At 37.0% G+C, this 27,422-nt stretch overlaps 1 protein-coding gene across 1 annotated transcript in view; it reads left to right on the top strand.

Moving 5' to 3' along the window:
• rasgef1ba (RasGEF domain family, member 1Ba) overlaps nucleotides 1-27,422 on the top strand; it is an 88,259-nt gene that overhangs the window by 28,162 nt on the left and 32,675 nt on the right. Inside the window, exon 3 of the mRNA XM_048188186.1 lies at nucleotides 6,557-6,607. Coding sequence (XP_048044143.1) covers nucleotides 6,557-6,607 — 51 coding nt within the window. The remainder of the gene's footprint in view (nucleotides 1-6,556; nucleotides 6,608-27,422) is intronic.

The raw sequence follows: 27,422 nt of genomic DNA, 5'->3' as shown, positions 1-27,422 counted from the left end.
ATCTTTGTAATTTTGTTTGAGGGCTAATAGAGGGGAAAAAAAGTTTACATTAAAAAAAATCTTAGATGCTGCTAAAGTGTACACACACACACACACACACACACACACCTTTGTGTTTTCAGCAGCTGTTCTACACTCAAGTGGGAGTTTAAGCCAACTTAAATACGACTGACATTATCACACACTGGGTCATACTGAGTTACAGTAAGCAGCTGAGTCCCCTGTGCTTATTTCTTTTACTTCAAAAACACAGCTCTCTAGAAGGGACCGCGCTTTCATTTGCAGCAGCTTGTATGGCGGAATGCAGCTATTTATTAGGTTATATATTAGGCAGGGTCTGAAGGCTAAGGAAACTACTCAAGTTATGCTTGATCATGTTTCATAGCCCATGTGATGACAAAGAAAAATTCTGTCATACAGTCATATTTTGTTAAACTTTTCCAACCGTGTAAATAAGGCATCACATCATCTCAAGCGTTCAGTGTAAGTGGTTGTTCTTTGTTTTCATGTAGTTTGTAGTCTTGCATGATGCCCACACACCCTTTTGAATGTTTTCTTACTGATGCCATTGTAGAAATATTTGCTGTAAAAGGCTCCCATGACTATATTATGCAACCTGAAAATGTCTGATAGCAAAGTTACCAAGAAAAAGAGGAATAATATTTTACCATTTCTTTAAATGTTTTTGAAGTCTCTTATGCTCATCTATTTGATCTAAAATACAGTAAAACGGCAATGTTGTAAAATATTACATTTTACAATAACTTTTTTTATTTAATATATTTTAAAATGTTTTTTTATTCCTGTGATGGCAAAGCTGAATTTTCAGCATTACTTCTGTCTTCAGTGTCACATTATCCTTCAGAAATCATATGCTGATTTGGTGCTCAAGAAACTTTCTTCTTATCATGTTGAAAATTATATTTAACATGTAGCTACTTAAAATAATTTAAAACAGCTACTTAATAGCTGATTTTTTTTCCAGGATTCAAATGAACAGCAATAGAAATCTTTTGTAACATTATAAATGTCTTCCCTGACACTTTTGAGCAATTTAATGAGTCCTTGGTCAATAAAATTATACTTTAATTGAAAAAAATAGATGTGCAGGCAAGTATCGTGTCCCATACTCAGAATTTGTGCTCTGCATTTCACCCATCTAAGTGCACACACTCCTGGAGCAGTAGGCAGCCAGTTTTTTGGTGCGGCACCCAGTGAGTGATTGGGGGGTTAGGTGCCTTGCTCAAGGGCACCTCAGTTGTGGGTAATGAGAGTGGAAAAGTGCACAGTTCATTCACTCCCCCCACCTAAATTTCCTGCTGGTACTGAGACTCAAACCCGCAACTTTCAGGTTACAAGCAGGGACGTGCACAGGAATTTTGAGGGGCAGTTGCTCTGACCTAAAAAAGGGCACTCCCCTACCAAACCCCCATTATTTTTCTAATAATTCAACGGCCCGTTGTCAATTATTCCTTAAGGCCAGAACACACCAAGCCGACGCCGACGAACTAGCGGAGATGAAAGCAGACTGTGGGGTTGGCTCACGTCGGCAGCGTCTGTGTCCAAAGTTGCCCTGCCACACCAAACCGACGCTAAACAGCCGACGGCCAAGCAGCACGTCAGTTCTGCGCCTGCGTGAGATGAAATGCCTTTCCGAAACAGCAGGCGGCAGTAGCTGAGCAGCCAATCAGAATCATCAGATGGCCCGACGGCCCGACGAGCTCCAACGCCGATTCAACATTTCGAATCGGCCGAAAAAAGGCCGACGAGGACCAACTTCAGCCGACGGTGCGGAACACACTGAGAAAACTTACCCTGTGTCTCAATCAGCTCCCTAGCTCCCTAGGTCGTGAATCAGTATATAATGAAAGTGAATGTGGCTGATACCCTGATCAGTGCCCTGACTACTGAACTAGGGAGCTGATTGAGACACACGCTTAGTCGGCCGACGAAGAAAAACTGCCCGACGGCCGACCGTCGGCTTGGTGTGTTCCAGCCTTTACTTGAATCACAGCTTGTTTTGACATCGACAACCCAAGTGCATTTTACCTCAAACTTGCGTCTAGTTAATTTTCTAAAGTAGCAATCGCTTCTCGGGTCGACAACACACTGACAAAATTATATTCAGAATTAAAAATATTTTTATACCACTTTTTAATGTGTGATTGTGTAAAGGTTTTCACGAGATACCAACCTTTCGCGAACTTGCTTCCAACACTCGTTCTCATGGAGGCGCGCGCGGTGTGCACGGAGGGGAGGGGCTGTGCGCGCGCGAGTATGTGAGAGAGACGCAGGGAAATGAAATGCAGCTGAACGTTTGCTCTATGAAAGACATTGACAAAGACGAAAACTAAGGACATTTAATCTATAATTTTATTTTAGTTAGTTTTGCCAAACACACATTACAGTTTTGGTTAGTTATCGTTTTTTTGTAATGCCTCGTTTTTATTTTTATTTCAGTTAACGACGATGTTTTTTCCCACCTAGTTTTCGTTTTTTTCGTTCTTTTCGTCAACGATTATAACCTTACTCACCTTTCCGACAACGTTAAGTCGTCTCACCCGACAACCGCGACAATCTCCTTCTAGTGCCGCTCATGCAGGCTCAGCTCAGGTGCCGGTCGCGTGCAGCGCTGCAGCCACATAAACAGTTTGCCCTTCCCCTACTGACTTTCATTTTCGGACGGGTGCCCAAATATGGAAGTGAATGATTTTTTTTTTTTTTTTTTTTTTTTTTTTTTTAAATCTAGGCCTACGTGAAATTCTGCATCCATTGTACGATTTTTTTTTTTTTCCACCTCGGAAGGGCAACGCGAGTCGAGAAGGGCATATGGGCAGTTGCCCGGGCAACCTGAGCAACCCCCCTGTGCACGTCCCTGGTTACAAGTCCAGCTTTCTAACCATTAGGCTATAATGACTGTGTAGTGTATTTAAGTGCACCTTTTAAATGGGTCTGTTTCTGCTCTAAACAGCAGGCTTTAGCCCCAAGCTTCTTTAATTCTCTATTCACATGGTTTTGGAAATATCTTCAGTTTGAGAAGCACAATTGCAGGTTTAAATTCCAGAAGAGAGACAACACTTCAAGATGACCTGCCAGACATCCTTCAGCTGTCTGCTCTCAGACAGAGATTTATAAGTCAATGCTGAGCATTGATTCAGACCTGTCTGCCTAAAGTCTAAATATGAAAACAACTGGAGATCCATTCAGTTGAGAAATCTCTCTTTGACCCTTTGTCCTTTTTATTATTAATTCCATTCACATTGTATAAATTCCACTTTAGCCCACCACATTTGTTCAAGGTTCACATTGTTAAAGGCATCTATAATTTATTTAAAGACCCTTGTGGTGAAAATTAAGTTTTTGATGTTGTTTATATGTCTCTGTGGTGTTTTTAATATACTTTAAGACAAACCATGTGCAAATTTTATATGTCAACACCATTGCTGAGTATTTTGTTTAAAACTGCAGTGAAAACGCTGGTGTTTGTGACGTCACAAACTACCTTGTAACCAATCACGTCAACGTGCCGGCGGCTTTAGCATATAATTAACAGCTAACTAACTGGGGAGCCTTGAGAGAAGCCAGGTTATCTCAGTGTATTTTTCTGTTGATATGAAAAATCGTGTAGATTTAGCAATATGGCGGGTGTATGATGTGTATATAATGATGTTATGATGAACTATATGCCTTTCTCCACCGACATTCTGAGTTGTTGAAAGCGTTTGTAAGGATACTGCTTGTTAGAAGGCAGCTGTCTGACAAATTAATTACCTTTATGTGTCCGATGTGTCACGATTGTGCAGCGTTTACCTCAGTAGGTTGACCCAGTGGATCTCTGAGCTGGTGTGAGTGAGTGGGGGCGTGGATAATTTGCATATTCTTTGATCTGCATATACTAAATGAAGCAAGGGTGAAGAGTTACATTTAAGGCATGAAGAAATTTTTTTTTTTCACAGGAAAAAACATTTACATATGTAATTTTGGTAATCAAAGATGCGTTTTAAGGGATACAATTATTGACTACAGGGGGACTTTAAAATACACATAAGGGGCCAACCGCTGTTTCATGCATTGCCTCATAGTTTCACCTAATAAACTCATAATCAACCTGATGAGTTGCATTTATGCTTTGACAGTTTAAGTGGCAGTCGAAGGGGGATGATTTCATTATGTTTGTCGTTTATCACTATATTTGCAGCGTTTATAGTCGATACTTGAATTATAGGGGATGCAATTTCCTGAGATAACATGTAGGTGAGCATCTGTTTTTCACACAGATGTCACTGTGACAGAAGAGGCAATCATCTGTGTGATTAGAGGGGTCTGGTGCACCTGTGGCAGCAGCATGGATTCCCCCAGTGTTTCCATTAAAGCAGAAACCTCAGTAGACACGGTTTGGCTCCTTCAGTGCCAGGGACTGATGTTCCAATGAGCAAACTGAGTGTGAAATGTCTGGTTCCTGGCACATGAGGATGCCAGTTTCCCGTTCTGCCCTTCAGACTGTGTTGTTTGCATGGTTGAAGATTATGAAGATTACCGGAAAACTTGAATCTTGCCTTAGAACAGCCCCGGACATGCTTGGCAGTTGTTGAAGCAGACACAATGTGTTAAAGCCAAGTCCTCTAAGCATTAAGAGCCATGTTTGCCTGAAGTTAGTCTCTAAATGCATTTGTTAACACTTTGCTATAGTATATACATTATAAAAGATACAATATACACTTTGCTATAGATATCATGAACTAATGAACCACAATTCTTTACAGCATTTTTTAATTTTGATTATATTATTGAAACCGTAATATATCGTTTCCATATAACATCAGTCAATATTAGAGATTTGTTCTTGGTTCATTTGTTAACATTAGTTAATGTATTAACTAACATGAACTAACCATGAGCAATACATTTGTTACTGTATTTGTTCATTTTTGTTAACATTAGGTAATAAAAATACAGTAGTTTATAGTTTGTTCATGTTAGTTCACAGTGCATTAACTAATATTAACAAATACAAGTCTTGATTTTAATAATGTATTCGTAAATGCTGAAATTAACATTAACAAAGATTAATAAATGCTGTAGAAGTGCACTTGTACATGTTAACTAATGAACTTCATTGTAAAGTGTTACTGAAATTTTTAAGTGTATTGTTATTAGTTTTATTAGTCTTACCATTAATTCTGAGTTTGACAATGTAGTATTAAAAACAGGATGTGGAACAGAGGACAGATTATAATTAATAGGCCGATGAATGATTCAGCCCTCAGATTATACATGAGATCACATTCTTTCCAGCTGTGCCAAACTCCAAACATCCTTCTGATTAAGTCAACATGGATTACCTGTTTGACCCAGCCAACTACAATAAATGCAAGACAGGACTTGCAACTCAAGTGGTTTGCTGGGGAAGAAGGATCGTTTGTGTGTATCCCATTATGATTCCAGCCATTTATTAGTGGAATGGTTTTAATTACACGCATGACTTGCTTTGCTGCCTATTCTGTCATTTTCTCATTCTCTGCCGGAGCCAGCGGGGTGCTGTAACGCAGCACTGTTGTTTTGTTAATTGCTTTGGATCACTGACCGATGGACTTGCAGGGCGAGATGCATTCTGCCGTGTTGTCTCATTTGTTATTTGAAGGTCTAGACTTAAATTAGCCAAACAAGCTCCTTTTTTCATCTGTCTATATTACAGTCTCACAATTTCCATTTATCTTGACATAGACACCTGCTCACACAAGTAATGAATTCCGCTCTTTTATTATGGTCGTTATTCCTCAGCCACAGTCATTAAATATCGCCGGGGTTGATGGACTCAAAGCGTCCTGTGTTCTGGACAACAGCCTCAGGAAACCTTGTGCTGTGGAATATTACTCCACTGCAGCAATACCGAGATCTGGGATCAGTCTGATTTATTAATTATTCTCTCAAAGGTTGATGTCGGCCATAATGATTACTTAATTATTGAGCGGTTCAATAAAGCTCATAAAACAAATCAGTCACGTATTGCATCGTCAGCATCTCTCTTCTCAGTTTTATTATTGAATTCATGTCACTTTTACAATTTGTCATGTGTCAACACAATGCACTAAGCATGGGAAATGATTTGGATACTAGAATAGGGTCCATAATATATGATATGCAAAATATGATTAATAAATAATTCTGCAAAGTTCAGTTAAAAGCAAACAATAATGCTTTAATATAAATTTTGTATAAAAACAAGGAACTGTGTATTGAGAACTGAGTATTTTCTTTCAAATCAGTCATGTTCTAGTTCCGAAGCTTTCCTGGTGCTATGGCTAAAGGTTCAGGATGAGCTCTTATATAACTTGAGTTTGCAGTAACTAACTTTGTCTAATGAATTTATGTCAGCTTCTAATCTGGCTTTGCTTATCTGTGAGCAACCTGAATTGTCTGTGATCATGACAACTATCATGTGATATCTATACTGTAGTAGAAGGATACTTAAACTTGTTGCACTTTGCTCATGACCTGTGTTTTTAACTTTTGTGTTCCTCTGTTGATTGATTGATTTTTCTACTTTCTTTTGCAGCCTACCATATTTGGGACACTGATTGAAAAACCGCTGGGGGATCACAATGCAGTAAGCAAATCAACCTCTCTTTATTCTGTGTGTATTAATGTTTGAAGAAAAAACACAAGCCACAAAAGATGTAATGAATGCAACACATTTAGCCTTCTTTCAGTTTCCTCAATGTGTTATTCTTATGTTTTCAGTTCACCAAGCATCTGAACATTAAAAAAAACAACAAAAAAAACTGCTGTTTTTTTTTACTGTCACTGATAATGTAGCTTTTTATTAACATAAATACTTGTTTCTGTAAATCCTGTGATTTGTTTAACCTTTTGAAATAGAGAAAATCTTTTTGCTTTAGACAAAAGTTGGCCAGCCAGCGGCAATATTCAGTATAACATCTGATTATTTTTAGCAGATGTAATTAAATGTTCCTCTTGACAAATTAACCACATCAGACAGAGTTAGTACAGAATCAGGAGGAGGAATGCAAAGCTTACCAAGTAGCAAGTGACTTATGGATCCAAGTACATGAGGAAACAGACGGCTATTGTTCATTCATCAAAAATAATCAGTTTGTCATATTGTTTGTCATGTTGCTTCCTTGCCCTTTTATGGCTTATGTTCTTTACTGATCTGTCATTTGTGTGTAACAATGATGGTCAGGACTAGTGCAGGATGCAGATACCCAGGGGTGAACATTTGCACTGCTTTTGTGTGTGTTGTTATAAAAAATCCTGCATTTTTATTTATTTATTCAAATTTTGCCTGCATTTTCATATGATGACTCCTCCATTTTTAATTTATTAAGTTTTGTGCAAACCAGTATTCAATATTCAAGTATTCATTTCATTTAGGTTTACGTTCAGGGCTATGCAGCAGACAAACAGTTGCTCTTTGAGGCAACTCACTCTGAGTCTTGAGGATACTCACAGTTGGAGATCATATTGTATTCAGTAAAGTTTTGGGCACCAGGCATGCTTTCTCTGCCTAATGAAACCTGGGAGAATCCAACTTGCCCACAGACACACAGGAGGATCAAGGCCTAATATTATGCTAACGTATGCGTGTCGAACAATGGCTTTCTCCACGGGACTGTGCACCAGAGTCAGTCCACACATGAGATCAGTGCAGAAGGCTTAACTCCAATGAGATGAGCTTTAAGGATTAATGCAATTACAATGTGCCAAAGCCAAATTGATTTTTTTTTGCAGTGCTTTTGTTCTCTGCAAACTTGCGTTTTAAGATCTCTCATCCACCTTCTCTGCTGTAACGCATGATCTGTTTGCTATAGGGATGAAGGCAGATCATGGGTGGTTTTAAAAAAAAAAAAAAAAAAACACATCTTAAGAATGATTGTATTTGGCCTTGTACTTCATGGTGACCTTATATTCACCTTATGTGAGTGCAGGAATTTTGACTCAATGACATGATATTATAGACAACATGGATTTTAAATGATTTTAGCTGTGACCTTTTACAATAGTTAGTTCCGGTCCTCGAATTTCATCGGCTGAATGGGGTTTCAAGAGTCTAGCAGCAAAACATTAATTCATTCAGTAACTAAACACATCAGTAGCTGTGTCCGAAATCACCACCTATACCCTCATTCACTATTCCCTACATCAGTCCACTAATATAGTCCACTTGAAGGAGTGAGTAAAAACGCGTGAGTGAATTCGGACACCGAGTGCGCCGGAAAGGGCTGCTGCTTTTGCATAGTTTGTGCTTGCTGTTTAATAATTATTTAAAAACTTAGCAAACTGTAGTAAGATGAATAGATTTATCTTGAACTCGGTCATAGAAACTATGTATAAATCTTAATTAATAATCAATTAAAAATGAATTTATACCTGTATGATATTACGCTGTAGCCACATTGGACCAGCAGTTTGGAAAATGGATGGATAGATGATTCAGCTGCGGGTGGCGTCTTCTGGTCAGAAGCGGGAATTCATTCAGCACGACTCTCACAGTGCATTATGGGTATTCTCTAGCCATTGTGCATACAGCGGTTATACCAAAGACTATAGAATAACACAAGACATGTCACTCGTATTGTTGAGAAAGTGTAACGCGCAATATGGCGGAATAAGTCCCGCCTTCAAAATAAAAGCCAATCGCCGACTGGTAAAGTCATTGCGTCACTGCAGCGGCCATTAGAAGCACTGGTTTCTATAGAAACAGTCAGACGCGTGCCAAGAGACGCGCATTTAGGTCTGCGCATGCGCATTAGCTTGATACAGCCTAAAAAATACAGTTTTTTTTTTTTTTTTGTCATGATTCGAGCGTTTGGAAAAAAAATTATGAGACAGTTGTTGTCAGATTTCATTGGTGATTTCAAATATGAAATTTAATCGAAAGCTTGGCAAACAGCTTTGGAGAATTTGATGTTTCCCCATTCAAAGAGATAGGAGCTGCATGGATGCCCAGGATGCCCGAGAGGCATTTCAGAGATGGCCGCTGAGTGAAATGACTTGTCTTTAAAGGGACTTTGGTTATACACTCGTTATTGCAGAGCATTGTGGGATTTAATGAGTGCAATCGATAATGTCTACTATGGTTTTGGGCAAATTATTATTTTAATTCAAAAAATATTTTAATCCCAAATTATCCATTCAAAAACACTGATTCTTTCAGGAGCTTTTTTTTGTGTTGCTTGGTCAGTGTTTAATTTGGCTAATCCGCAAATTTTCCTGTGCCTTTCTTTTGGAATTGGCTGAGCACAAATAGACAAAGTATCAAGCATTATTGTGTCTAAAATGTAAGTTATTAACTGTGTTTATTGTACTGTTGTATAAAAGCTATGTCAATATTGCAATCATGCTTGTGGTCTGTTTTATTAGCACATCTGTGATTACCTGCGATCTCTGCTGATATTCAAAACAGCAGGACTGCAAGTGTGATATTGCCTAAATATATTTAGTATTTTAGAACTGGTAGTATATGGAGAAAGAAAATAGCTATGGAATAGGAATAGACAGTGTGGAAAGCCCCTTTTAAATGTAATATTTCAGCATAGTTTATTGGTGAATTATTAGTCTGTTTGTTGCTAAATGCATAACAGACCAGGCAAATGTCTGTTGTTGGTGCAAAGTTTCTTTTTAAAGTTATTTTTGTTGTTGTTGTTTTTATAAGAATCACATGCACTAGCAAGTGCATCAGAAGAAATGGACAATTTGTGTTGCATTAGTGTATCATGAGCATTTGACTGATGATTGACTAGCTGCCCGAGGTTGTTAATTTTGGTTGGTGTCCCATGACAGTGGCAGGGCAGCTCAGCTGGAGCTCTGGAATTTTAATCAGTGGTTTAGGAGTTTTGCGGGGGAGGTGTCTGATTCACAGGACCAGTTAAGGACAAGCTTTATATTTAGAACACATCCGCACATCGTCTGAATAATACAGTAGTGACCACCAGCATAATGAGCAAACTCAGCAACAGACAGTTCACTGCATTACAGGGTCTAACAAGCTCTACAAGAAGAACCTTTTCATTTTATTATAAGACGTTAACTTCATAATGTGTTTTAAAGAGGGATATATAGTATAGTAGGGTTATAGTTTAATGCATTATATAACATTTGGTCTGTTGCACATTCATCTGTCTATGATAGAAAATTTAATATACTTTTTGACAAATCTTAATTTTTTTTTTTTAAATAGAATATTCATGTTTGCTTTTTTTCCTCTGTGAGTTATTGGTTTTGATGCTCTATGGTCCTCGTATTCAGTAGGTTTTTCTAGGTCACCAGTAGCTAACGTCAAAAGCGTTTATTTGATGTCATAAGGCTGACTGCATTGCTATGGCAACAGAAAAAGCTTTTATGCCCACATGCATCCTTTGAAACAGTGTGTCTTCAAAAGAGGAGAAATCATTTTCAGGCAATGTTGCATTATTGATAATACCTCTGTGTTTTCTAGGCATATGTTAGTTTAAATAGTGATGTTTTACTCATTATCTCTCATGTTGAACAGTTCTGTATTTCACATGAATCATGATTGTGTATGTTTATGTGAATGTTTCATTTTGGTAAGGACTTCATATCTATTTTGACACATATGAAAACTCATTTCTGCCATATATATAATATAATATAATATAATATAATATAATATAATATAATATAATATAATATAATATAATATAATATAATATAATATAATATAATATAATATATAATGAGAGGTCTATTTCTCCCATACAAAACATATAACAAAACCTATAGCAGATTATATCACGTTACCAATGAGCATCAGCAATCAGAATATATAATGAAAATGCTCAGAATGCTTTATTTAATGAAGTATCCGTTTAATTTTTCTAGTAGGCGCGCATATGTCACGCATGCTTCAGCTGGTTGAGAGAAATCCGGGAGGATTATCATGGAGTCTGCCAGGCTTTGGTGCACTGCCAAATGATGCAATGCCACTCAGTCAATCTAACGATGATGCATTATGTAACGAGTCAGAACTTGTTATTAAGTCCTTCATTTGGTCTATATAGCAGTGCTTCTCTCAAATCATGACCTAAAAAGAACTCTGCTCTGATGTATAGAAAAAAACAAAAAAACAATGCCAAATGCAAATAATAAGATGCAACTAACCATAAAGTACTACATCATTTGGATAACTTTATCAGAGAAAATTGTTCCTAATTTCCCAGTTTTGTTGCAAATTCTGTCATTTGAAGCTAGACAAATTGCATGACATACCAACATCCTGTATGATAAATATAATGATTTCTGTAGGGTCAATTATATAAATAAACAATTTAAGCTACTGTTCAAGTTCGTGGTTGGTAAGATTTTTAAATGTTTTTAAAAGAAGTTATGATTTTATTTTATCAAAGTACAGTAAAAACAGTAATATTGTGAAAATATTACTATTTAAATTTTCTATTTAATATATTTTAAAATGTAATTTATTTCTGTGATGGCAAAGTTTAATTTTCAGCATCATTTATCAAGTCTTCAGTGTCACATGATCTATCAGATATTCTAATCTGCTGATTTTGTGCTCAAAAAAACATTTCTTATTATCATCAATGTTGAAAATTGATACATTTTTTTTCCAGGATTCTTTGATTAATAGAAAGTTCAAAAGAACAACATTTATTTGAAATATATTTTTTTGTAACATTATATAAATTATTATACAAATTATTAACATTATTTTAAAAAAACAATTTTTTACTGAACCCAAACTTAAATGGTACCATATATTAATAAACATGAAAAAAAGTTGCTGTTTGGATTTAAGTAGGCGAATACTTAAAGAGTCTATGACTGGATCGTTATTGCTATTATTATAATTTTTTTATCATATTGTGATTATTATATTATTATGTTGACAATGCAAGAATCAAGCACTTTGTAAAGTCTACTCCAGCACATCCCAAAGACTTTCAATAAATTTAAAGTCTGGACTAAGAGTGTGAAAATGATTCTTCATGCTCCCTCCCAACTATTCTTTCACAATTTGAGCCTAATGAATCTTGGCTTTGTCATTCTGAAATATGGCCATAATGTGTCTTCTTACATTGTTGTTTAAGAAATGAAAAGCTACACACTCCATCATTTAGGGTTAAAAGACCTGTTCCCATACATATAACATGCTAGAAACATAATAGTCACTGCAATAATGATCCATTCATAGACACTTAAGTTAAAGGTGACGTATGTGATTTCTCAAATTTGTTGTTGAACACTTGATATTTGAAATCAACCCAAACAAACCCACCCCTCTCTTCATTGCTCCGCCTCCAAAACTCAAACTCCAATCCTAACCACCCTGCTCCGAGTCGGTCTCGAACCCCGGCTTGATCGCTGCTGGCATACGAGGCAAATGTACTACCAATGACGCTAAGCACCGCATCTCTAGCGGTCATCAGTGTGCTGCAATTTAACTGCAAAACTCTCACTGTTACACATGCAATGCGAGTGGATATGATTATCACAGCTGATGCGCAACAAAATCCTTCACGAAAAATAAAGCGCAGATGATCGAACGACAAGGAAACACAAAAAATGAACGTACAGTACACAAGAGTAAATACATAGTGTTCGTTGTTAGTCGCAAACAGCACAGCAGCTCTAGACAATCAAAACCCAGAGTAACTCACATGAGTAGTGGGACGAAAGCAGCCTCCGCATCTGTTTTCAGGCCTTCCCACTTAGCTCTCTCCAGCGCTGGAAAGCTTTCTAATATAAATGTGGACCTGAAGCGCTTGCCCAGTCATAAACCTTCATTCCAGTGATATTCTTTTGAACTGTTTTGTATTGTGTATTGTCTCTTGTTCTGCATTTTTTTTTCTACTTATTTTCAAATTTCCCTCTTGCTCGTTCTCTCTCCTCGACCATTATACGCCGTAATGCTGATTGGTTAGACGTTTGTTGTTGGTGTCGGCCCGACTAACTTCCAAACAGTGTTGTTGGAAAAATGCATACCCCACCTTTAAGTATTTGCCTATTTAAATTGAAACAGCAACTTTTTTTTGGCCGGCAGTGTATATTAATAAAGAAATAATTGTTTTTTTTTTTTGTTACTTATGTATGATAAACAAATTTGGTGTTGGATAACCACTTGATCCCCCCCCCTCAACTCTCATCTTTACCCTCTTCTTCCTTCAGACATGTTCCTGTTGTTCTCAGAGTGAGCATTCCTGTGGTAAGCTTCATGGAAGTTAAAGAGAGATGGTTGAGGGTTTATTTATGAATAACCTACCCGCTTGCATGAGCGTGCTTCAGATTTAATGCAAGCAGATTGAGGTACTTGAAACTTGAGGTACTTGTCAAATGACCATCTGGTGCTTCAGCACAATGTGATACACTTTGATCAAGGAAAGCAAACAAGTCTTTATCTTGCTCATAAGGTGTTTGGCTTTTTAGAAGGGAGGTGGCACACATTCTTAGCTTTTTAATTCCAAAGCCTGTACTTGAAGTTACCTGAAATAACATTTCTGTGTTTTTCTATGTTTCCTTAATTCATCTGCAGATAGCATGTGCCCTTTTATCATTAACAGTGTTTTTACAGACAAAATGCAGTGCTCACTTTGGCCCACAGCCTTTAAACAATAGTCAATTTATCCTCTCGTGAAAAAGATTTACGTGTTTGTCTCTGACAGCAAAGCTTTTGTATTAGTTATAGTGTTGGCACAAACACACTCTGCAGCAGATCGCATCAGCACAAAGATGCATAAAAAGAAGCGTCTACACAGTGATTCGACCAACCCCATGTCAAAGGGAAAAACGAAATAGGAAGGCTTTAAATTTACTCTGCACTGACATTGTGAAACAAAGTGTTGGTTTTGTGTGGGGGGAAGCGCCTACACACAAGCTGCTCTGCTCGTAAACATGGGGCCGAGTGACCTTCCTCTGAGGATGTTTGTCTTCCAAGGAAAGGCTGCTTTGATGACTAACTGACTCAGCACTTTTGTACAGGCTGTGTTATGCCCATGTTATGGATGGGCTACCACAGCCCCCCAGCTCCCCCTGGGATGAATTTCTCCTGTTTGAAATGTAATAACAAACAACCTTTTGTATTTAATGACCTAGAACACTGTGACGCAGTGCATCTTTAATAATTTACATCTTTGTTCAAAATGCGTAAGTGTTATGAAAACAGAATCAAGGTCAGGGGACCAATGAATGGAGGAATACAGTGTACGTTTCAGTGAATTCATGTACGTTTTATACATTTATAGCCATTGACATGTTCCAGTGCAAAACTAGATCTATGTGATCTGTGACTGCAAATCATTTCGAGGACAAAACGTTTGTTTATACATTTGGCTGATGTTTTTATCCAAGTTGTACATATTTATCACTGTGTGTTATGTGTTAAATATGTGTTATCTAGGAATTGAACCCATGACCCAAGCGCCACATTAGGAGAAGTCTGGAAATTTCCTAACATGGCTTAGCAGTCCTGAAGCTCAGCGACAGTCTTGACCTCATGTGAAATGGTCTTCACGTAAGGAATGTCTAGGAGTATCCTTCAACCTCTTCCCACTTGCATTCAGCAATCCAGAAGGAAATGACTTTGGCTTAGAGTCTTATGGTCCTGGCTTAGAAATAACACCAGCCAAGATACCATTGAACAGTTTAAGAGGATTAACTAAAATCTAAGGGGTTATCTAATTACATTGAACTGTGCCATGAATCTGAGGCCCAGACTTTCCACTTACAGTGGCCCCAAAATTCATTTGGACATTTAAACCACACTAAACAATGCATGAATTTCATTGCATTAGGTAAAAAAAATAAAATAAAATAAACCAGGTGGCAAACAAATTGATGCCAGAGCTTTTTTCAGAACTAATGTAACTTTTTCTGAATTTGACAATCAGAAAGTATCCAAGTACTTTATATGATTTCAGCTTCCTTCACTGAGAATCATAGGGGGTGTGGACTCTTGCCTTCTGCATCCCATTTAGGCATTGTCCCCAGACAACCATTATTTCCCTCAGTAGCATAATAGCTCCATTGCCCCAGATCAAGCACATACGGCTAAGTGTTTTTGGTAGATTCCTTTATACAGCCGACTACTGCTGTTTAACAAAGCAGTCTGTTTTATTACTGGTGTTTTTTTTCTATCCATGTCATACTTTATGAACTTTTTGTTCAATTTATATCAACTGAATTCTAAAAGGAAGTTTATTTTAAAGGTGCCCTAGAACTTTTTTTCAAAAAGATGTAATATAAGTCTAAGGTGTCCCCTGAATGTGTCTGTGAAGTTTCAGCTCAAAATACCCCATAGATTTTTTTAAATTAATTTTTTTAACTGCCTATTTTGGGGCATAATTAGAAACGAGCCGATTTCAGGTTGCGGCCCCTTTAAATTGCACGCTCTCCGCCCCCTCCCGAGTTCTCGACTCTATCACAGTATAAACAAAGTTTACACAGCTAATATAACCCTCAAAATGGATCTTTACAAAGTGTTCGTCATGCATACTGAATGCATGCGTTGGATTATGTGAGTATTGTATTTATTTGGGTGTTTACATTTGATATTGAATGAGTTTGAGGCTATGCTCTGTGGCTAACTGGCTAACACTACACTGTTGAAGAGATTGTGTTTATGCATTATACAGACTGCAAGTGAAAATAACGACGGCTCTTGTCTCCGTGAATACAGTAAGAAACGATGGTAACTTTAAACACATTTAACAGTACATTAGCAACATGCTAACGAAACATTTAGAAAGACAGTTTACAAATATCACTAAAAATATCATGTTATCATGGATCATGTCATTATTGCTCCATCTGCCATTTTTCGCTGTTTTCCTTGCTTGCTTACCTAGTCTGATTATTCAGCTGTGCACATCCAGACGTTCTGCCCTTGTGTTATGCCTCAATCATGGGCTGGCATATGCAAATATTGGGGGCATACACCCCGACTGTTACGTAACAGTCGGTGTTATGTTGAGATTCGCCTGTTTTCCGGAGGTCTTTTAAACAAATGAGATTTATATAAGAAGGAGGAAACAATGGAGTTTGAAACTCACTGTATGTCTTTTCCATGTACTGAACTCTTGTTATTTAACTATGCCAATATAAATTCAATTTTTAATTCTAGGGCACCTTTAAGGCTGTATTTATTTATAGTCTGGCAGATTGAACTGAGAAAGAAATGAAACTAGTTTTAAAAGTTAAATGATGTGAAATTCACTGCCTTTCTACATCGAATGGTTTCACCTGATGACTGTCACATGTCCATCAGATTCACTTGTAGCACATTATCATTCTTCTAGCTCATAGGAAAACCCCTTTCTCCCACTAGTTTTTAGGCTCCTAAAACCTGCTTTCATCTAATAGATGTCATGTGTCCGATTACATTGTTTCACAGAGAGAAATAGTAACTTTACCCTTGTGAAATCCCCACGTTCTCTTTCCATTTCCTCTTTCTTTTAATTCTAAGAGAATTACGTTGTAAGTAATGAAGTCAACCAAATTTAGCTGTAAACCAACAGATTGGAAACCTCGGGACATGGCATTATTGCATACATTTCTCTGTTGAGGGGAGAAAATAACTTTCCGTGATTCAAAATATACTCAATCTGGATGAACTTTTGGGTGAACTTCTTGTATCTAGGAAAGCCCTTTTATCAAGAGAAAATGCATTCTAGAGGGTTTATTCATGAATAATGTAGAATTTGCAACATTGTGTGTTGATGTAGATAAACTGAGGTATGGCTTTACTTAACTAAGCAGTGTAAGGTTTAGCCGAGACAAAAGGTACTTTTAGCCTGAAGGATTTGTTAAAGATTTCTTTTTTTAGATTCTTTGCCCTTTTCAGTAAAAAGAGAAAGATAATGTTTTATTCATGCTGTACCGTAGCCTGTGGCAAGCTAAGAATTTTTCTTCTAGGTGAGATTAGATATGTTAAGTCATTTGTTAAATTGTTCAACAGGATAATAGGCTTCAAATTTGCATGCGAGCATTGCCTTTGATTGCTTCATGTTTACAAACCTTCCAAAGACAAACTGTAAGTCTGCAGCAGCAGATAATCACTTCCTTCTCTTGTGGGTATGAAAAGCTGACCTGTATGGAAATGTGCACTTTGCATCCATTATTATTTTTGGAAGTTTCTCCTTTAATTTTAAAGGATTTTTAGGTCATGTGTGGTGAAATGGAACAAATTAATTCTTTATTATAAACAAGTTGCCTCAACTATGTACGCGAATGAGCCAAAACATTATGACCACCTGCCTAATATGCTTTTGTTCCACAGCGTGCGCCCGAAACAGCGCCTACCCATGGTGCCGAGGTGTCCTGATGTAGCTAATACCAAGACTTTGGTAGCAGATCCTACTGGTGCAGCTGCCATGGATTGAACTTGTTGGTCTATCACATCCCACAGATGCACAATTGAATTGAGATCTGGGGAATTTGGAGGCCAGGGCAACACCTTGAACTCTTCATCATGTTCTTCATTCCTGAACAATGTGTACCGTGTGTAAGGGCGCATCGTGCTGACAGAGGTCGCTGGCATCAGGGAAAACCGTTGCCATGAAGGGGTGTACCTGGTCTTAATCAATGTTTAGGCAAGTAGCACATGTCAAATTTACGTCCACATGAATGGGGCTGACTCAGGGTTTCCCAGCAGAACATTGCCCAGAGCATCACGAGTATCCCTTCACCGGCTTGCCGTCATCCCACAGTGCATCCTGGTGCCATCACTTCCCCAGGTAAATGGCGGACATGTACACAGCCGTCCACGTGATGTCAAAGAAAACAGGAGTCATCTGACTAGGCCACCTTCATCCACTGCTCCGAGGTCCAGTTCTGATGCTCGTGTGCCCATTGTAGGCACTTTTGATGTTGGATAGGGGTCATCATAGGCACTCTGATTGCTCTGCGGTTACACAGCCCCATACGCAGCAGAGTGAGATGCTTTGTGTGGTGTGACACATTCCTCCCATAACCATCATTAAAATGATGTGTGACCTGTGCCACAGTAGACCTTCTGTTGGGTTGGACCAAACAGGATAGCCTTTGTTGCCCTTGTGCATCAATGAGCCTTGGGCACCAAACACCCTGTTGCCAGTTTGTGGTTTGTCCCTCCTTGGACGACTTTTGGTAAATTCTCACCACTGCTGACAGGGAGCAACTCACAAGACTTGCTGTTTCAGAGTTACTCTGACCCAGTTTCCTTGCCATAACTATTTGGCCCTTGTCAAAGTTGATAACCATTTCTTCTGCATTCAACATGTTGATTACGAGAACTGATTGTTTGCTTACCATCTAATCTACTCAGACCTTAATATGTAGCATTGTTAGGAGATAATTCACGATATTCGCTTCAATCAGTGACTTCAGATATGTAGTCTTTATCTCTTGTGTAGTATTAGTGTCATGCTAAGATCGTGAACGTGATGAAACCTCTATCCACCCAATAACATTTTCTGCTAAAATATTATGTTTGCATGAAAGTACTGAGAGATATAAAGAAGGCCCACATGTAAAATAAATTATGATTTTTGAGTGTTTCTAATGTTCAGTTTGAAATGCACAAATGAGTCTTTTAACTGGCAATTTGTGTAAATTAAATTTGACTTGAATGTGTTTATATGGGGAAACTTCAAAATGATAAACATAAGGTCATTAGAATCTAATCTAATCAAGCTCTAAATATGGCATGTGAGATTTATGCCGTATTCTTTTTAATATATTTTATGCAATCCATTGTGTTGGAATCCGTTTAAAAACACTTTTGATCAGCTTTTCTCTTTTTGGATTCACAGTTCAGTGAAACGTTCACTTCAAAAATGTTTGCTCTCATAAATACGTAATTTGTTTGCTTCATTTGTTGACTGTAAGCAAAAAATGTGAACTATGACAATTGAATTCAACTCCGAGTCAGACAAATCATGCTTTCTGATACATCAAAGAAAAGAGTTAGAAGATATTGTCCCATCAACATCATCTACTATTGAGTGACAGATTAGATTTGCGGTTTATTTTAACAGGGCTTAACCAGTACAGTTTATTGTTCACAATGTGAGAGACTCTATATGTTCACTAAGAAAATAACGAGAAAAAAATAAAATGAATAAATACCCCATTTGAGTGAAGGCACACATGTGACAAAGCATTATGGGTAGTCATAAAAGATGTCCGTTTCAATTACATTAAACTGACTGTGTCTTCACATAAATTGATGTTTGAAGGAGATGAAGGTAATTGACAACCTTGTGAGCAGGTGCTCCCTTTATACATGCTACAAATCAAAGGACATGTGAATCTCTGGGAAAAAAAAAAAAAAAAAAAAAAAAAAAAAAGTGTTGCTCTTGTATTTCTATTTATTTTTTTATTTAACCCCCATAAAAAAAAGCTAAAAATTGTACAGATTTTGCAAGAGATGTGTAGCAGGACAGGCGTAGCAGACCTGACATTTTCTGTACACGCGTGAGTGTGTCAGTGTGTGATGGAAGGATGAAGAGAGAGCAGTCGAGCAGACGACTCTTCCCAAGGCATTAACAGTTCCCTCGGGTGTGTGAGTGAGAACAGGAGAGGACAGGTGCAGGGGCCGACTGCGCTCTCAGCACTGTGACTAATGGAGCTGAGAGGCAGAGTAGGACAGAGACAAGAAAGAAATGATGAGAGGAGGATGACTGCGTGGTTGAAGGGGAGTTGAGTGACTTTGACTCGTGGGAGTGTGTCTTTCACTCTACACCCCGCATGAAGTGACTCTCACTGTCAAGTGATGGACAAATTACATTGTTACTGATGAAATCTAGGACAGCATCCATGGGTATTTCAACATGAAGTACTTATAGAGAACAGGTTTTTAGGAATGTTTTAGTGGTTTCCCAACAGGAGTACATAAGGTTCCAAGAAACTTAAAGATTTAAATTTTGCTTTTTTAAAACTGTATATAACTATTAAAATACTGTCAATAGAAAAAAAAAATGAGAAAACAATACATTCAAATAAACTATAATCTCCTGATTGCTTTGTTTTTAAGAAAAAAAAAAAAAAAACGAAATATTTATGCATTAATGTGGAAGACACTTTTAGCAGAATTTATTGCTTGTCACAGTTATTGCTTTATTTTCCGACTTAATATTACTGACTTGATTATATCCATATTACATAATCATGATACGTATTTAATAGTTACGAATATCAGCCATAAGAATATATATTGTTTTCTTTTCTGTGTTTTATATATATATATATATATATATATATATATATATATATATATATATATATATATATATATATATATATATATATATATATATATATATATATATATATATAATATATATATATATATATATATATATATATATAATATATATATATATATCTCACACACACACACACGCACACGTTAGATAACAGTATATTTATATATACACATACAATATAATATATAATTATGTATTATATATAAAATACAACATTATTGTTGTTGTTGTTATACAATTCCTAAGTGAAGTCAGATCGTAGGAAGGAAGTTAAGAGGAAGTTCTAATTCCACAAACATTTAAAAAACAAAAAGTTTCTCAGGAGAATATAACACATAGGGTTGGAATACACTGATTTACAGCCAGGTGACACAGAACATTCTGGAAGTTCACATATTGCACAATTTGTGTGATGATATAATAACCCAAACACTGAACAGACAGGGACAAATGAAGCCAGTGTTTGTATGAGCACTGCCTGTCTGAAATTCATCAAACATTCACTCTTATTGTTGGGAGAAAGTGCTGAATATCTCCAGTGGTTTTTTTGCTTAGACTTCAGAGAGTATTTCTGGAGGTCTCACTGGGGACACTGGCACAGCTTTTACTGCTGTCTGAATAGCAACAGATGAGAGAAGGGGGAGACTCAAAAACGATTACTGTCAAGTGTGTATGTGTGTGTGTGTGTGAGCACTTTGTCTTCAAGCCTACTGAAGCATATACACGCTTCTCTTCTCAATCCTCTCTGTCTGTCTGACTCATAATGAGCTCATATCCAGTTACATCATAGCGAATCAGCCCTTTGAATCCAATAGGTAGCCGCTGGCTGAGAAACACATTCACCCACCAACTGCTAAATTTGTGAGAGATTTATTGGCTTTCTGATATGTGGAAATAATTCTCACGGGTTCCATGCCACAAAATCGACACCGGATGGGAGAACATCTTTTTTCTTCTCCTCTCTGTTGAATCTGATTGACGTGCTTGAAACTCTGAGCCAAGTGGCTATTGTCAAACTGTGCTTATGATGTCTGTTTCTACAGGTTTGTTGTGTTGTGCTGATGCAATTTGGGAAAGTTCAGCAGAAGGCCTCAGTTATGGGTTTTAAAGCTGATGAATGACAAAGTAGGTTCTCTATGTTACTCTGATAATCTCTGTTGCTCTTTATTTTTATTCTACAAAATATTTTTTGTTTCCATGCTATAATTCTACAAATAAACATTAATGTAAAAATGAAATGACTGAACTAAAAAAAAATGTATTAGATCAAATCTAGTTTTTGCATAAATCATGTTATAGATTTACACAGTGTCTAACAATGCCATAACATGAAGCTTAAACATTCTCAGGAAGTGAAAGTGCAGTGTCAGTTTTATGGACAGACGTTTCTGTGTTGTGAATATTGACAATTGTTACCAGTAATATTATGATGATCATCAAATCTGACTCACTGAGTAATAGTCAGAGAGGCAGATTTACTCAGACTGCTTATTTTTAGATTCACTTTTTTTCACATGCTTTACCCGTTTCAAAGGATTCAAAAGTTTTTTTTTTTCCCCTTTTTGTTTTATAGATATGCTTAAATGTTATTGATTTTGAATAATATGAGTTATGTAAACAACTTCACCTCTTAAGATTTTCTCACCTATCAATTGAACTTGGTATGTTGCTCTTTAAGACTTTGTCAATTCACATTGTTACATGTTGTATTGTGGATGAGCATATAAACTGTGTCTGAGTATTGCTCTGTAAACAACTGTCAGAGAAACGTTACCCAACAGGAAGTGGCTGAACAGAGAGTGTGGTCACCACTGGAAACGGTTAATAAAACCACAGTTGGTTCCAAAACACAGACAAATAGACAAAAGGAGAGGTCAGTGTTGTCATCAGACAAATATTAAACATTCAGTTGCCTGGCACTGGAAAAAGTTCTGACCCCATCTTGGAACATAAAACTCCTCAGAAGGTCATGATGTCCCAGCCAAAGATTTTGTGTTATCACTAAGTCATGTTGGCTATTTCTAGCCTCCTTATAACTATACTTGCGTTCTTAAAGAGTCATGTCTTTAACTTCATAAAATAATGATTTTTTAAAATTAATTATTTGTTGAGGAGCTCTAGAGTTGCAAAAGCACAGTGGCTGCATGTACAGCCCTGTTTCCTTTGAATGCAATAACCAGGAACTTTATGGCCCAGGTAGCCTATACTTCATTCTCCGTGTTCGCTCCGTCTTACACACAGTTGAGTCTTTCAAAGACTACTCCTTTGGCTGTGATTAGAGACTTTGTTTTTAGGCAAGGCAAGGCAATTTTATTTGTATAGCACATTTCATACACAATGGTAATTCAAAGTGCTTTACATAAAAAAGAATAATAAAAATAGAACATAAGGAATAGAAATAACAGTCAGAATGGCAAGATGATACATAAAAGATATAAAATACATTAAAATGAAATAAAAACAGGAAAAGGAATTAAAAGAATAAAAACAGTTCGGACATAGCACAGTGCTCAATCAGCAAATGCATAGATAAAAAGGTGTGTTTTGAGTCTGGATTTGAATGTGGCTACTGTTGGAGCACACCTGATCGCTTCTGTAAGCTGGTTCCAGCTGCGGCTGGCGTAACAGCTAAAAGCAGAATCTCCTTGCTTTGAGTGAACCCTTGGTATTTCTAAATGACTTGATCCTGATGATCTGAGTGATCTGTTAGGTTTATATTCTATGAGCATATCTGCAATGTATTGAGGTCCTAGGCCATTGAGTGATTTATAAACAAGTAACAGTACTTTAAAATCAATTCTAAATGCAACTGGAAGCCAGTGCAAGGACCTGAGGACTGGTGTGATGTGTTCATGTTTTCTGGTTCTGCTCAGAATCCTGGCAGCAGCATTCTATACGAGCTGCAGCTGTCTTATGGTCTTTTTGGGAAGACCAGTGAGGAGCCCATTACAATAATCCACCCGGCTGGTGATGAAAGCATGAACAAGTTTCTCTAAGCCTTGACTGGAGACAAAGCATCTAATTCTTGCAATATTTTTGAGATGATAATATGCTGATTTAGTTACTGTCTTTACATGGCTACTGAAACTCAGGTCTGACTCCAAAATCACACCAAGATTCCTGACTTGATTTTTAATTGTTTGACCCCTAGAGTGAAGGTACGTGTTCACTTTGAGAACTTCATCTTTGTTACCAAACGCAGTGATTTCAGTTTTGTCTTTGTTTAACTGAAGGAAGTTTAGACACATACAATTTTTAATTTCATCAATGCATTGGCACAGGGAGTTAATGGGGCTGTAGTCATTAGGTGATAGGGCTAGGTACATCTGGGTGTCATCTGAATAGCTGTGATATGCAATTTGGTTCTTTTTCATTATTTGGCTCAGTGGCAGCATATATAGGTTGAACAGGAGGGGTGCAAGAATTGAACCTTGAGGGACTCCGCATGTCATGGATGTCCACTCAGACTTATGGTCACCGATACTCACATAATAACCTCTCCCTTCTAAGTATGACCTGAACCATTTAAGGACCATCCCAGAAAGCCCAACCCAGTTTTCCAGCCTGTCAAGAAGAATGTTGTGATCGACAGTGTCAAACGCAGCACTGAGGTATTCAACAAGTGAGTCGTCATGACGAGGCAAATAGACACAAGAAGTGCTCACAATACAAGTTTTAGGCAGTGCTCAGAGTATCATAAGCTACAATAGAGAGGAATTAAAGGAAGTGAAAGGAAAGGTGTAGGATTTTTTATTTTATTTTTTTTTTAGGATGAGGTTAAGTGCTCACGAAAGAGATGAGTTTTCACCTTTAAAATTTAATGCTTCTAAAGGGTTAGTTCACCCAAAAATTCTGTCATTAATTACTCACCCTCATGTCATTTCACACCCGTTCATCTTCAGAACACAAAAGACCGGATGAGTGTCGGCGCTCCCATTTGCGTGTCTCTCTTTAACAGCCAATAAAAATTTAATCCATATAGGTAGCTCAATAATTCTTTTTGCATACAAAACCAGAGACTTAAACTTTGATATCAAGCCTCCATCATGCTTTTGTTGCGTTGTTTTCTCCCTCTAATGAGTCTGAGTAATATGCGTTTACAACAAAAATAGCACAGCCGCTAACTGAATACAAATATGTATATTTCACGTGCTCATAACTTCATGAAAAATGCACAGATCATAAAAAATGGCACATAAATATTTAAAGCAGATTCTCAAGATTAAAATGAATCCAAAATAAATCAACATAATATATTGCGTTGGTCACAAGATATTACTCACGGAATGATTTAACATACTTGGCTAAAAACATGTCTCTCATCTTTCCGGGATGCAGTGTGTATCCAGTGTTCCCAGACCCATCCATGTTCGTTTTCCAACGTGGAATAACACAAAATAGATATCATATTAAAGCTTAGAATCTCATCTTTTTAATGCATCTATTTTGAAAAACTCCCAACGAGTGCTGAGAAGTGCCTCTAAACCGGAGTTTAACGCCCGTTGGCGCCACCTGGCTGCGGAAAAAATGAATAACAATTTATTAAACTATTCTTTATGCTATCACCACGAAATTTGAACCAGATGCAGCTCACATGTAGGAGAGCATCACCAAAAAATAGTTTTTAACCAATCTTATTGCGTTCCTGAGTTATTCCATGTCAAATAAAAAAAATAAAAAAAAAATTATTTAAAAAAATTATATGTATTTTTCGTCTTTTATCAGCTGTTTCTCAGCAAGATAATGTCCAAATGTAATGTAATTTATATTTTCTTAAAATTTAAAAAGTGTTCTATCAAATGATACCTACCTTTTGACTCTCCTTTCTACAGTTTTGGAGTTATGAGTCTTTACTTTTGTGTGTGTCGCTCAGAAAAAAACCTCTAAAAAAGACTTCAGGTATTAAAGGGTTAAGATATTTTTGATCAAATGCGATGGCTCAGTGAGGCCTGCATCGGCAGCAATAACACTCCCTTTTTCAATGGCCAGAAAGCTACTAAAAATGTATTTAAAACAGTTCATGTGACTATAGTGGTTCAACTTTAATATTATAAATATTATATAATATTATATATATTATAGAATATAGAATACTTTTTTTGCGCCAAAAATAACAAAATGGCGACTTTATTCAACAATATCTAGTGATGGGTGATTTCAAAACACTGCTTCATGAAGCTTCGAAGCTTCAGAAACATTTGTTTCAAATCAGTGGTTCAGAGCGCCAAAATCCCATGATTTCAGTAAACAAGGCTTTGTTACATCATAAGTGTTTTGAAACTTCAATAGTTCACGTGGCTTTGGCAGTTTGATACGTGCTCCGAACCACTGATTCGAAACAAATGATTCGTTAAGCTTCGAAGCTTCATGAAGCAGTGTTTTGAAATCGCCCATCACTAGATATTGTTGAATAAAGTCGCTATTTTGTTATTTTTACCGCACAAAAAGTATTTTAGTCGCCTTATAATATTAAGGTTGAACCACTGTAGTCACATGAACTGTTTTAAATATGTTTTTAGTAGCTTTCTGGGCATTGAAAAAGGGAGTGTTATTGTGATGCAGGTCTCACTGAGCCATCGGATTTTATCAAAAATATCTAAATTGGTATTCTGAAGATGAATAAGGTCTTACGGGTGTGGAACGACATGAGGGTGAGTAATTAATGACAGAATTTTCATTTTTGGGTGAACTAACCCTTTAAAAGAATCCATCCATGGGTGGAAAATGAAGTAGCATTACTGTAATTTAAACTTATTTATTATCATTGCAATCTAAAGGGACAGTTTAACCAAAAAATTATTCAAGAAGTCATCATTTACCCACCCAAACAGTTGATGGGCCCCATTGGCTTCCATATTATGGGAAAAAAATACCATGGAAGTCAACTGGGCCAATCAACTGTTTGGTTACCAACATTATTCAAAATATCTTCTTTTGTGTTCAGCAAAGGAAAGAAATTCATACCGCTTTGGAACAATTTGAGGGTGAGTAACTGATAACAGAATTTTCATTTTTGGCTGAACTATCCCTTAATACAGAGTCATATGTGAAATATTAAATCAGTTGCTAGAAAGCAACACTTGTCAGCATGAAGATATTTAACATTTTGTCACCTTGGAATTATAAGGTTTTATCTGACATTTTTGTCAAAATTGAGTTATTCACATATTCGTATTCTGTGACAACTTATTTACATTAATGGAATGCAAAAACTATGAATCTCAATATCTCAAAACTGCTCAGAATGCAGAAAGAAACTTTAAATCATGAATTTGATCCCTGAACAAGTCTATTCTAAATATTTTACATAGAAACACTGACCAGTTTATGATAGAAATTGCCATCATTCAAAACAGCTGCATATGATCTTCTGATGCTCATAAACGTATTGGTCCATTTGAATGCTTCTTAAGCAGCTGTCAACACTGTCACACGCCATTACATTTTACTCAGCATCTGCATGACCAATATGCACTCTAATGGTAAAAAAGTATATTATTTACCCAGAAAGAGCAGATGAGCATTATACAGCACTGACTGATATTTCAGTGCATCATGTAATGTCTTCAACAGCTGTGAAAAACATGCTCTCCTCTCTTCTTACAATTTATATTACAGCTAGACGTCTCTTGGTTGTTAAAGTGAAGTTGTACAGACATGCATGCTGAGAAGAAAGTGAACACGGGCAGGTGTCTTGACTGACAGCACAAAAGCCAGGGTTTGAGTCCCAGCAGAGGTGGGCTTTGAATGCCTTTGGTCAACACTGTGCTCTTCAGCCAGGAGTCCAGTTTTTAGGGCTACAATCCCTGAAAGCAGTTTAGTTCACTATGTACCTGATGCATGACAGACAAACAGACTGATAAAATTGTATGTATAGTTTTTAGGCCAGGAACACCATGGTGGATAGAAACAGAATAGGGAGTGTTGGAGTACCATATTATCTAACTAGTACCATTATATTATTACCATATTTCTGTCAATTTTGTTTTTACTCTGTATACCTGGTGATACTATTGTCACATATTTACTGTTGTCTTACTGTTGACTCTCTACTACATCACTGTTGTTTGTTAGCAGTATGATTTTATCAGCTGCAGGAGCGATATATGAATATAGAAAAAGAAATGATGGGAAAAATGTAATGAAACTAAAACTGCCAGTAGATGGTGGCAAATAATTGTC

The sequence above is a fragment of the Megalobrama amblycephala genome, linkage group LG4, assembly GCF_018812025.1.
Source record: "Megalobrama amblycephala isolate DHTTF-2021 linkage group LG4, ASM1881202v1, whole genome shotgun sequence".
Taxonomy (NCBI): domain Eukaryota; kingdom Metazoa; phylum Chordata; class Actinopteri; order Cypriniformes; family Xenocyprididae; genus Megalobrama; species Megalobrama amblycephala.
The sequence above is the reverse complement of the archived record's forward strand: the minus strand, read 5'-3'. Positions and strand labels throughout refer to the sequence as shown.